Raw genomic sequence first — 12877 nt, 5'->3', positions numbered from 1 at the left:
GAAGGACTCCCTTGAATCCTAGTCCTCAACCTAAAAAAGGAAAATAAACTCTTTTAAGTAGTAATGCCTGAGCAGCCTGCAGAAATCCAATCTATTCCCGTCTTTGTCGCTGAGGTATCACCGAGTCTGTTCCCGTGGGCTCTTAGGAGACAAGTCACACCAGTCATGAGTGCTACTCCCTTAGCTTAAAGACCTTGGGTCTCAGGGATGAGGGACTCATACATCCTCCCCCTAGTGCTGAAAGCCTGGCTGTGGTTACCTTACTAGGCCTGGGTCACCTCTCATCCTTGGACCCATTCTGTGTGATCCTGGGTCAGGGAGAAGCTGGTCAGGGATGGTTGCCAGGGTAGCAGAGAGAAAGGCAGGCTCCAGCCCAGACCCTGCCAACCTGTACTGGCAGACAGTTAGGTCAGCTCTGGGCATGCAGGCCTACCTCGGCTGCCTCAACTTCCTTAATTTCATATATAAGCTTCTGAAGGCCAAAGAGATGGTGGGAAATATAAAAAAGGAAGACAGGTTGCCTATATGAATCAGAGCCCTGGCCTGCTGCCACAGACCAGGGCCACCTTGTGGTGTAACTGGTGCAGAGGCACCAGGCACCTAAATTCTCAGTGAACAGAGTGCCCTGAAAGTGTGCAACAAGGAAAACCATGCTGTGACTAAACTTCTGCTTGGTGAGGGGTTGACTTCCTGATTAACTGACCTCTCAGAGTTTAAGACACACAAAGTTCACACTGGCCAAGGGCTTGGACAAATGGAAAGTGCTTTTCCTGGGGCACCTGGGTGGCTCAGTCAGTTAAGCGGCCGACTTCGGCTTAGGTCACGATCTCACAGTTCATGGGTTCAAGCCCCGCATCAGGCTTTGTGCTGACAGTTCAGAGCCTGGAGCCTGCTTCAGATTCTGTGTCTCCCTCTCTCTCTGCCCCTCCTACTCATGCTCTGTTTTTGTCTTAATAATAAATAAAATAATTAAAAAATTACAAAAAAAGTGCTCTTCCGACATCAAGTGGTGGTGACAGAGTAAATGGTCTCCAGGACTGCCCTGGCCAGTCCTACTCACGCCCAGCCTGTATGTACAGGGCTGGTGGCAGTGAAGAGCTCCAGAGACACAGAAAATACAACAGTGAGAGAATGCAGATCATTTCTAGAGGCTTGCTCTATGTTTCAAGTCTATCTCCAGTGACTTTCCTGGTCGTTAGTTTACCTTCTTTATCCCCCTGGTCATTAAAGTGATGCACCTTCCAGTGATGCAGATTGTTACTCTGTCCCTCTTCACTCTGCGCAAGTCCATACAGGCGAGTGCTTTCAGCAGCACTTGACCACCTGGGTGAGGGCTGGGCGGGGGCTGCCCTGCTTCTTGCCAACCTTCAACCCCCTCCTAGTCTGAGAGGAAGGAAGCGGGGCTGATCTGGTTGGGAAGAGCCTGCCATGCATGCTGGCAGGCCCACATCCTAGTGGGTGGGATTCCCCTGCCTTAAAAATAGAGAAACAGAGTTAGGATGCAAAAATGCTAAGAGCAGATGTGGAGGGCTGCTCTCTGGTCCCTGTTCTGAGACTCTGTCTGTGAGACCAAGGACGGCTCTCCAGACAGCCTCTAGCAGATGGTCTTTCCCTGCGGCAGGACCACAAACCTGGGTCTGGAGGGAGAAAGCAGTAAGGCTAATTTTAGACATGGGTTTAAGTGGCATTGTCCAAACCAAGTAAAGGTTTGGGAGAGGTAATTTTGGGAGTCAGTAGATCCCTAAATAAAGCTTTGACCTTCATTTCATGTTTTGGATATGTTTCAAGTAGATCAAAACTTAAAGGGATGGGGGTATGTTACTGGCAACCCAAACTTCTAGCATGAGGTTTTGAGGTGCTTTTAAAATGGAATTCCCTTGAAATTCCCTTACTCTCCAGAATGACCAAGATTTAGTTCTACTAGTAACGTCATAACTACTAATAGGAAAGTTTCAACTGGTGGAAAAAGAATGTACTGTACATATGAGAAGCTACTAGATTTTTACCTTAAAACTAAGAAGATGAACATTCATTCTTGTCTAATGGGGAGTAACAGTATTTGTTCCCATTTACTGTCTCTTCCCCTTCATGATTTCCTCTTTAAAACAGTTTTGATAATGCTGTTTCCTGAGATACCCCAGCTGGGGCATGTTTAAATGGCAATGTATTTCTTTAAGTGCACTGTGGAATTTTTAGGCTAACTTCCTACCTGGTGTTTAGAGATGATCTATGTCTGTGCAGCCTTTTCTAACGTCAATCGTCTCCCAGGCACGGCCTGAGGTTTCCCGCCCGAGGCACAGAATGCAGTGTGGCCCCGTGGTGCTGCTCTCACTCCTGGCCACGGCAGGAGGATGCACTGAGAACTCAGAAGAGAACTACCTGATGGCTGCCCTGCAGACCCTCCGAACATCAGAGCGCCCGCGAGGCACAGGCTACTACTTCTAGTGTCTGAAAACTGCCCAGAATGAGTTTTCCTTTCAGACTGGAAGATTAAAAAAATAAAGAAACTGAAAACATGACTGAATTAAGATGCAACTGGATGGAACAGGACATGGTTATGTGATTAGAGTTACTGTGTTTTCACTGCAAGAACACCTTGCACTGAGTGCTTAACAATTTAGGGGGGAAATGGGGTGAGTTTTACAGAAACGAACTTGAGTCAGTAACAGAAATGTTATGATACATAAATAACACAGAAAATTTCCAAATCCTTCTAAGCAGGGCAAGTCCTTCCCCATCTGGGCTTGCCAACTCCCAGAATGCTTTCCACTGGGGGCTCGAGCCTCATCTCTCACCTGTAGAATTGGCCCTGTCTGAAAGGGACAGGGATGTGCCAACGGGCCACGGGCTGCCCGGGTGGTAGAGATGACTGCGGGCTGGAGGAGCGAGGCTGCTGGAGTGGAAATGATGGTGAGGGTTATCGAGGGGATGGATGGGATGGGCACTAATCACAGCTGTGAACGAACACAAGACAGAGAAGTGCTTAACGTGCTTGCACACACACACAGTACAGTTCAAGAGCAAAGCCGCCCCTGCCCCTCCCAAGCAGCACGACTTTCCCTTGGCTTCTGGGTGGCAGCTGGATGTGAACAATTAGCCATGGATTTTACATTTGTTTTTTTTTTAAAAATCAACACACTGCTATGTATTTGTCTACACACACACACACACACACACACACACACACACACACACCAAAAAAAAAAAACCAACCTTGGAGGAATAGGTACTAAAATGTTAATGGGAATTATCTTGTGGGGAAGAGTGGTCAGGAGTCAAAAATTTTTTTTGGTTCATCTGTATTTTAAAATTCTTCCACAATAAACATGGATTACATGAGTTACCAAAAATAATCTATTTGAATATGTCGCAAAATATAAATCCATAAGCAAACAAATGATGCTTTAGATTTCTGTCATTTTTTCTCCTGCTAAAAAAAAACCCAGAAGTCTCTTTTCCTTAGAGTATATTCCTAACACATTTGGTTTTTTCTTACAGTTGAATGGGCATGCAATAGGCATTGAGGCTGAATGAATGAATAGCTGCTTGATCAGTTTTCATATCTTAAAAGGACACAAATGGAACTGAACTCCAATGCAGGAGGGAAAGTATGGAACACAGACAGGCCTGTGGCACCATCTCTGACCACTTCTCATCTGGGAGCTCAGCCACATCCATTCACATTTCAAAATATAAATGGATCTTTCCTAATTGCCTCTTTTCTTCCCACAAGCTAAGGAATTAAATTTGCTGCATTTAGCTAACGAATCCAAATCTCCACACAGATATTCCATATACAACTTTCTATGAAGCCAAAACACTTCTTTAAATGGGGCTTCATTATCGATCGAGATGTAAACAAACACAATCAGAAGCCCAGCTGGGAACGAGCTTCTCTTAGGGCCTCCCTTAGAGCACTTTTAGAAACAGAACGTTTAAGACCAACATGGTCAGCTTTCAACCCCTCAAACAGGCAGATAGGTGGGGCTGACTAGGAACACAGGGGATCTTTTTTTTTTTTTTAAGTAAGGCCTTCACAAACTATGTAAAACTTAATTAGCCTTTGAGTCTATTAAATGTCTCTGTCATCAAGGATCTCCCTAGATCTTTGTGGAGCCGCTCAAAATTACTCTGGGGAAGAAAAATCCTAGTCAGTAAACTAGATGCTTTTATTCTCCAGCTATTTCCCGTCCTGGCCACTTGCCAGACAAGCAGACGGCTCTACCAAGAGACAGGAGGCTCAGGTGGTTCTTTGGAATAAAAAACTTGGAAAAGCTCACAGAGCAGGGTTCAGGGTGGTCTAGGCATTTCCTATAGGGGAAGATAGGTGGTTTTTAGGAGCAAGGAGCTTCAGAATCAGCATATTCTAGAATCAAGACTAGGATGGGGAAGGAGCTTCCAGAGTTTTACCTGGGGAGTACCACCTGAAAAGCATTCTAGATATGCAGGATTCTTAACAAAGAAAACCAAAACTGACTTCTTCTTTCAAAGGCATTTCCAGCCTTTCCAAGTCAAGTAGGTAGAAAAAGAAAATAATGTGAAAGTGCCTGCCTAGAACACAGCTGGCCACCACTAGCTGTCAGCTGACATGGATCCTGAGGTCTCCCAGCAAGGCCTTGCACAAGGCTGACTGAGCGCAGCAGGGAGGTGGACGGTGAAGACAGACTCCAGCGAGCCCCAGCCTGAGAAAAAGGACTGGAGCCATGGGTGGAAAAGGAGATCTCAAAACCTGAAGGTCACAAAATATCGGCGTACCTGGTTTCAGATTCTTGAATAAAGATTCCACTCACTCACCCAACCACTGAGAGACACAAATATCATGGTATATTTATGTGTACACCTTACTCATCCCCCCAAAAAGAAAAAAGAAAAAAGAACTGTTACCAACTGGTACAACGTATCTTTTCTCCTTATCATTTAAAATAAGCCAGTTCAGGTAAAAACTAAAATCTCACACAACACAAATAAGCAGCCAGGCTACCATCTTCCTATACATTAAAAGCAACTGCAATGGATTTACTCTTTTCAGACATTTATGTTTCTAAACCTAGGGGACCCCAGCCTGGGCACCTCTTACAAGAGGAAAACCATTTCTCCCCCTGCATGTTTCCAAGTTCTGGCTCTTCATTTTCCATCACTATCCCTAAGCAGAAACTGCTTTGTGCAGAAATGGCCTATTAATGAATCGGCCCTTTCTTTTCTAAAGCTGATGTTTAGAGTCTAGTGCCTACATGTTTGTGCACAGTGAGTGTGAGAGTGTGTATGTGTGTGTATTTACACACTTGGGTGTTTCACCAGTTTCCAGAAGCCATGGTTCACTTCTTTGTGTGTAGGCTGTCTGTGATTTAACTCTCTGCCACTTGTCGACGGAGAGATGGCTGAGAGATCTGAAATCAGACATCTTAAGAAATGAATATCAAATTCAAAGGCTCATTTAGCTTAAGCTGAAAGGTGATCTAACGGATGCTTTCAGGATAGGAAATGTAAAGGCTTACTGGGCACCTGTTCAGCTTAGAGCAAACACTTCCAAGGTTTTTAAACTTGCTATTACTAGGCAGGTGGTTTTGTATCACTCTAGGATGGTTCAGGGACCTGTAACTGAGAGCCCCACTGTGCTAGTTAGTCTGAACAGCTTCCCTACCTTGAAAACAGTGACAAGGGAGAAGACACAGTAGTTTGAAAAAAGAAACTGGTCTTTCCCATTGTTTTTGGGTTTTCAATCATATTTAACTTTGGATTTCAAATATTATTAAAAGACGCTAGGTACTTTTATGCTTATCAAAGTGAGGCATAGTCAAATAAGGTTGAAAAATTGTTTTAAAAACTGTTTTAAGGGCACCTGGGTGGCTCAGTTGGTTAAGCATCCGGCTTCGGCTCAGGTCATGATCTTATGGTTTGTGGGTTTGAGCCCCATGTCAGGCTCTGTGCTGACAGCTCAGAGCCTGGAACCTGCTTCAGATTCTGTGTCTCCCTCTCTCTCTGACCCTCCCCTGCTCACACTGTCTCTCTAAAACAAAACAAAACAAAACAAAACCTGTTTTATATACTTAAAAAATCCTCTAAAATATAAAGTCCATTAATTTAAAAAAATTCCACAGGTACCCAATCAACACTGAGTGTGTATCAGGAAGTCTAGGGAATACTGTGAAATCTGGCTTTCCCTTTTCTCCTGTAGAGATGGTATGCACACTGTCAGGGAGACCGGTGACTTGCCTGTTCCTAAGAGAGTGAGGTAGTTTAATTTTTAGTTTATTTATCTAAAGAATTATAGTCTCAAGACTATATGTTTGGTATTTCTTCCCTCAAGGTGTCAGCTTCCGTAGGTTATCTTTTGTGTTAGGATCAAGTAAAGTCAATGAGCTCATTCATAGCTGCTCCCCAGAATGACGAGATACACTAACAGCACAGGCAAATAAGAGGCTGTTAACTTACGCTGGGGTGGCTGGGAGTCAAAGGGCATCATCATTTTTGGTCTCATTCCTCGCCTTCCAGCCAGTGTAGACATGCTGTCCTCTGACTCATGCCCTAGACATCAAATACGGAGGTTAGTTACAAGCATGTGTCCCAGGCCACTAAGTAAGCTCCGCACTAAAACATCTCCTTTGGGGGACTCAGGACTCACAAATAACATAATGGGGATGAGGTGTTTCTGCAGGAAGTGAAATAAAGAGGCGAACGATTCGTAGTGCATTACAGGAAGTGTCTGCTGAGAGTCAGTGCAGTCGACACAATGCTGCCTACCGTGCTTCAGAGTGGTGTCTGTGAGTAAGGGCATCTCGACCAGAACATTCTGAAAACTACAAGGCCAGGTGGACTCCAAATGAAGGGACAGGATAAAATGTACAGACATAGGTTCGGTTGTCTCAAATGTTTGAGTATCGAGTTGATGACACATAGATGTAGCAAATGGACAAAGCTATTTTATCTGGGTACAGAACCTTCCTCCATGATGTTAGCTATTTTTTTCCTTCACGTTAGCTATTCTTTACCTGATATTGACCAAATGCCACCACATACATTTCTTTAAACCTCACCTCACATAGGAATCACCAAATTGAGGCAACTGTAGAAAATGCAAAATGATTTAAATGGAAATAGTCTCTCCCCACATTTGGGGATAACCTTCACCTCTATAGGAGTTCCGCCTTTGATGGATGTTGCTGTCCATGGAATTGTCAACTGGTGTGATATCTTGAGAGTTCCGAGGAATAGGAGTATCAGTCATGATGGGATTTGGGTCTGGAGACTTATCAATGGGTTTCAGCTCCAGTCTCTCATGATGGATCCAGAGGTCTGGGGGTTTGACATCTTTGGAGTTCCCTTTGTACTTGTGGGAGCCATTCACTGATTTGCAAGCGGCTCGTTTCCTAGGCACAAATTTAAGAGGGTTTTTTTTAAAAAAGTAATGTCTTTGAACGTATTTGTCAAAAGGCTTGAATGACTAAAACCACCTTTCTGAGAGATGCTTCAACCAAAGGCAGAAACTTAAAACCACACAACAAAACAACAAAAAACTGGGCAATAAGTTCACTTCTGGGAGTAGTAAGTGTCTCTGCTTTGTCCGCACATATTTAGAGATACATACAAGGGCTTATTTGACTACTGCTTTGTGAGTATTTTTTTTTTGAGCATCAACAGATTAGATAGCATTTTAAGATTAAACAATCTCTAAAGCAGAAGGTTTCTCCTCCAGTTCCAATGAATAGATAGAAAACATTAATTAGAAATGTAACAGTGGATTAGAGGTAGAGTCTATGGCTCATAAAAGAGGAAGGGAACATTTCCGGTAACCCAAACCAAGACTGCCAAACAGGTAAAGTCATGAAAGTGGATGTCAGTGTCTACTCTTCTATGCCTTAATTTCTCTATTCACCCACTCATCCACTCAGTAAGCATTTATTAGGTACCCACTGTATGCCAGTCAATCCCTGCGCTGGCTTGCTGTACTCACAGCATTTCTGGTGCAAGTGAGTAAGAAAGATATTGAACTAAGTATTTTAAATACTGTGACCTTAAATGCCAAGAGTTCTAGTTACCTCTTAAAAGTTGCACATAAGGTGGAGGGGAAGAGGTGATGCTGAAGTTAAGACTCAGAGGAAGAAGGGCAGAAAATGCCTTCTGGGTGATGAAATTAGCTACGTCAAAGCCCTGCAGAAGAGCACAGCAGCCTGGGGCATCGGAAGGATTGTAGGGAGTCCTGAGTAGCAGGAGCACAGTGAACCATGGGGAGAATGATGGGAACTGATGGTGGAAAGGGAGCCCACATCATAAAGGCCTTTAGAGACATGCCAAGAGTATAATTTCCCTCTATGGGTAATAGGAAATTGCTACATGGCTTTAGCAGGAGAGTAAGGAGATCAATTTTGAGTTAAAAATTAATGCTAACTATGGTGTGAAGAATGGATTTATGAGGAGGGGGAAAGAACAGGAGATCAAACAGGATGCTACTGCAATAGTCTTAGCCATGATTGCTGGTGGCCCAGGGCAGTGGAATGAGGGAAAGGGGCACACCTGACAGCTATTCAGGAGGCAGGAATGACAAGATGTGGAGAATAAATGATGTGGGGTGGGAGTAAAGAAGCAAGAGGAGCAGATGATGAAGACAAGGTCTGAGACTAAGCCATTTACTAACACTGGGATTAATGAGGTAGAAGCAGGTTTGATAGAAAATATTATAAATTCTCTCTAGGACACGCTGAGTGCCTCTGGGACACTTAAGAAGAAATGCAGAAGAGGCAACTGGTGTGCAAGTCCGAGACTCAGAAGAGAGGCCTTGGCTAGAGACAGAAACACAGAAGTAACTGGAATGCTGACAGTCAATGAAGCCAGGGGAGCAGATATCACTGGGGAAGAGCATAGAGGGAGAAGTAAGTCTAAAACCAGACCCTAAGAAAGGTTTGTATTTGATGGCTGGGGAGATAGGTCCTCCTGATGGCTGTGGAAAAAAAACCATGCAATCATGAAATATAAGAGAAGAGAATGTTTCAAAAGGAAGGAATAATTGAGTTAAGCACTGTTGAGAGATTAAGATGAGGACTAAAAAATGTCTACTGGCTTCAGCAATAGGGAGGTCATCGATCCTTAGCAAAAGCAGTTTTGATAAAGTGGTAGGAGCAGAATCCAGACTGAAAAGGACTGAAGCATGAGTAAGCAATGGAAGAATGGTCGAGTGTACACAGTAATCTAGAAATTCTGCGGTGAAGGGAAAGACAGGGGTTTGTAAGTGGCCAGTGGTAAGGACTATGCAGTAGAGTGTGTGTTATAATTATAATGATTTAATATGAAAGAGGTCTGAGGACACTTAACTGGTGAAGGGAACAGAACAAAGAGGGAGTGAAAGTTGGCTGTGCTGGAAAGGGGGTAATAGCAAGTATAAGGTCATAGAAAGATGAGTACCACTGAGATCCAGAGGATAAACGGAGACCTGGCTTCAGGTAGGAGGAAGTATGTTGAGGAAGGTTTTTGGGATCCAACCGTGGTACCCCGAGGTAGTTCTCATCTGCCAAGGTAAGGAGGCTAGGGAAGAATGTGCTGAGAAGCAATGAGGCCCTGAATGCTCGGTCACCACGGAGGTTGTAAGAGTCTATAAACAGCTATAATTGAAATGGGAGGTACTTCAGGTATCAAAGAGGAAGAAAAGTAGTAAGGAAAGCTCACATGTATTTTTCAGTATTCATGGAACACCTGGAAAGGTGGTCATTGTGGGAGGGGAAGGAATGCTCCATGAAGACTCAATACAATTCTTTTTTAAAAAATGTTTATTCATATTTGAGAGACAGCGTGAGTGGGGAGGGGCAAGGAAGGAGGAGGATAGAGCATCCAAAATGGACTCTGTACTGATAGCAGTGAGCCCGATGTGGGGCTCGAACTCACAACCCGAGCTGAAGTGGGACCATTAACTGACTGAGACACCCAGGCGCCTCTCGATACAATTCTTTTAAACAAAAGGACCCAAATCTGTAGGACATGCAGATTCAAGTACCAAGTGCAGAGCCTATTATCCACTCAGTTTCCTGCCTCTCAATCTGAAGCATAAGTATTTTTTATTTACTTTGAATATTAAATTCCCCAAAGTGCTAAGGGATTGTGTCACTTTTAGATTCTTTTAAATAAAGATTTCAAGACAGATATAAAACTAAGTTTACAAAGGTACATAAATGTGAAATGCCAAACAAAGAAGCTTGTGGAAAAGTTCTAGAGTAGAAATAATGTCATCTTTGAGGCTTTTAAGAGAAACCTTTTCCTATGATCAAAAGGAGACAGAGAGAGCTATAAGAGGCAGTGACCAAGAGGCGTGTAAAGCGAGTTCCCATTCCCTTGGAAAAGAGATGCAATGCAAGATCTAGAAAGCTATTTTGTTTGGGCAAAAGAAAGATTGAACACCTCACATAACGTACACAAAATGACATGAAGCCATCACTAGCCACAGTGTCCTGTCCTTTGTACTAAAAACAAATTCATTGTTATCAAACACATGCACCTTGCCTTGGGCAGACCAAGTCTGAGAGATAATCACAAACACCAACATCAGATTTCTCTTTTATGCAGCAGTATCTCCATCTTATGATCTTTTAGAATACTGCAAGTACTGAAGCGGTTTTCTTGCTCATAATGTGTGTTTTGCTATTAGGTGTAACTCAGGAATCTTTTAACTTTTGGTATCTGTACTATATAAGAGTTGAAAGCAGTGTTGGGTCAGGGACTGTCAAGTTCAGGAGTGTAGGCTGCTACCAAGCAGCATATAACTCAATCACCTGGCTATCTGCTTTGAACAACCACCACGACCCTCAGTATCTCAGAAGAACTCAGGGCTAGCAGTCACCTGACCTCTCTGCTCATTCATATGCTGATTATACATGAACCTTTCTTATTCCCCAAATCAACTCCTCTCCCCCACTGATCCCCAACCTGTCAGTCCTAACCTCAACTTCCACACTTGGTAGCACTTTCTGAAAAATATTTTTAAACTTAGATGTAGAATAAGAGGGCTGTGGTCTGCCATTTCAGGTGGTATTTGTGCCATGAAAAAGCTTATAAGAATACCCACAAACTCCTGTACCATCTGGATCACCGTGTGCACCTCTAAACAGTACTCCAAACCGGCAAGGCTGGACACAGTCCACTTTCCTCTCCAGTCTGTTCTCTATGTGGCTCTGTGACTCAAGAGGATGAATTAAATGAACTATATCTGCTTTACTTGGCTTCCAATGGATTTGGCCAACTGAAGACAGACAAGAGACTGGGGAGTAGGGGTACTTATCCTGTCTCCTCCTTGCTGGCCAGAGGTTGGCAGAGATTATATTCCTATGACTACACCCAGTTCCTGTCAGGAAGCCCTCTTTTACTGCTTCAGACCTCTGAACTCAGCTCTCCATTCTTTAGAAAGACCTCTTGCCTTTTTAGGTCTAAGGGTGACAGTGTCTATCATGGCTGCTGGTCCTTGAACATTTCTGCCTCATTTCCTAATCCCACCTATGACTCTGTGAATGGTCTTAAAGGGACCAGTTACGAAACAGGTTAGGCAAGAGAAACTTCCTTTCACCCCTTTTGAGTGTGCCACCTCTTTCTGCCAGGACACTGTGTGAACACATTTATGAGAACCATTCTTATTTTCCTTTTAAAATATTTAAAACCTCATTTTTCATGTACAGTTAACCCTTAAACAACACGGGATTGAACAGTAGGGGTCCACTTACGTGCACTTTAAAAAATTTTATTTAAATCTGTTAACATACAGTGTAATATTAGTTTCAGGTGTACCATGCAGTGATTCAACACTTCCGCACACCACCTGGTGCTCACCACAACAAGTGCCCTCCTTAATCCTCATCACCTATTTAGCCCATCCTCCCACCCACTTCCCTTCTGGTAACCACTGGTTTGTTCTCTACAGTTAAGAGTCTATTTCTTGGTTCACCATTCTCTTTTCCACGCCCCTCCCCCATTTTGCTGATTTGCTTTGCTTCAAATTCCAAATGAGTGAAATCATGGTTGTCTTTCTGTGACTTAATTCATTTATCATAATACTCTTATAGCTCTACCCATGTCATTGCAAATGGCAAGATTCCTTTCTTTTTTATGGTTGAGTAATATTCCATTGCATACATATACCATGATCTAGGGTTAGGGTGAGCATGAGGGTACATGCCTCGCATCCTACAGTTCAGAGACCTCTCCAGAGAATAAAACCCCAGACTTCTGCTTGGCTAAAAATAGACATGGCAGCCATCTACTGAACTAAGGCGAGGGGATTTGGGGTTCTAAATACTCTTTAAATAGATATTCAATTATTTCTTCTGTTTTTATCTCTACCTTCATACCCATTTTCAGAAATACTACCTGTTCTTAAATATTTGAGGTCTTCTCCAGAATAACTAGGTTGCTTCTCAGCTTTTCTTATTGTGAGTTCAGGAACCCACGTTTCAGATCCAGAGTTAGGGTAGGGCCAGGGTGAGGGTATATGTTTGGTATCCACCATGCAGACTTTTTTGATAATTACAGTACAGTACTGTGAATGTATTTTCTCTTCCTCATGATTTTCTTAATCTTTTTTCTACCTTTACTGAAGAAATACAGTATATAATATAAAACATACAAAATAGGTATTAATCAACAGTTTATGTTATCAGTAAGGCTCTCTGTCAACACTAGGCTACTGGTAGTTAAATTTGGGGGGAGTGTTGGGGCCCAGCAGGCCAAAAAACCTCCTGCATAGCGACCGTTGATGGCACTGCCTCCAGGGCACAGGAGAACTATTTGGGAAGTTGCAGAACAAGTTGAAAGACTGTGAAACAACATTTGGCCTCCTGGGCTGCACATGTGGCTTCTGATTAACCTGTCTATGATTTTCTCATTGCTTTGCAAAAGGCACATACTT

The 12877-nt window shown here is 43.2% G+C and overlaps 1 protein-coding gene across 1 annotated transcript in view; it reads right to left on the bottom strand.

Moving 5' to 3' along the window:
* Nucleotides 1-12877, bottom strand: part of NEO1 (neogenin 1) — a 222861-nt gene that overhangs the window by 4787 nt on the left and 205197 nt on the right. Inside the window, exons 28-30 of the mRNA XM_029952270.1 lie at nucleotides 7129-7367; nucleotides 6433-6525; nucleotides 2796-2954 (exon numbers count right to left, since the gene is read on the bottom strand). Of these exons, the coding sequence (XP_029808130.1) occupies nucleotides 2796-2954; nucleotides 6433-6525; nucleotides 7129-7367 (491 nt within the window). The remainder of the gene's footprint in view (nucleotides 1-2795; nucleotides 2955-6432; nucleotides 6526-7128; nucleotides 7368-12877) is intronic.

The sequence above is a fragment of the Suricata suricatta genome, chromosome 9 (genome assembly GCF_006229205.1).
Source record: "Suricata suricatta isolate VVHF042 chromosome 9, meerkat_22Aug2017_6uvM2_HiC, whole genome shotgun sequence".
Classification (NCBI taxonomy): domain Eukaryota; kingdom Metazoa; phylum Chordata; class Mammalia; order Carnivora; family Herpestidae; genus Suricata; species Suricata suricatta.
This window is presented reverse-complemented; position numbering and strand designations above follow the sequence as displayed.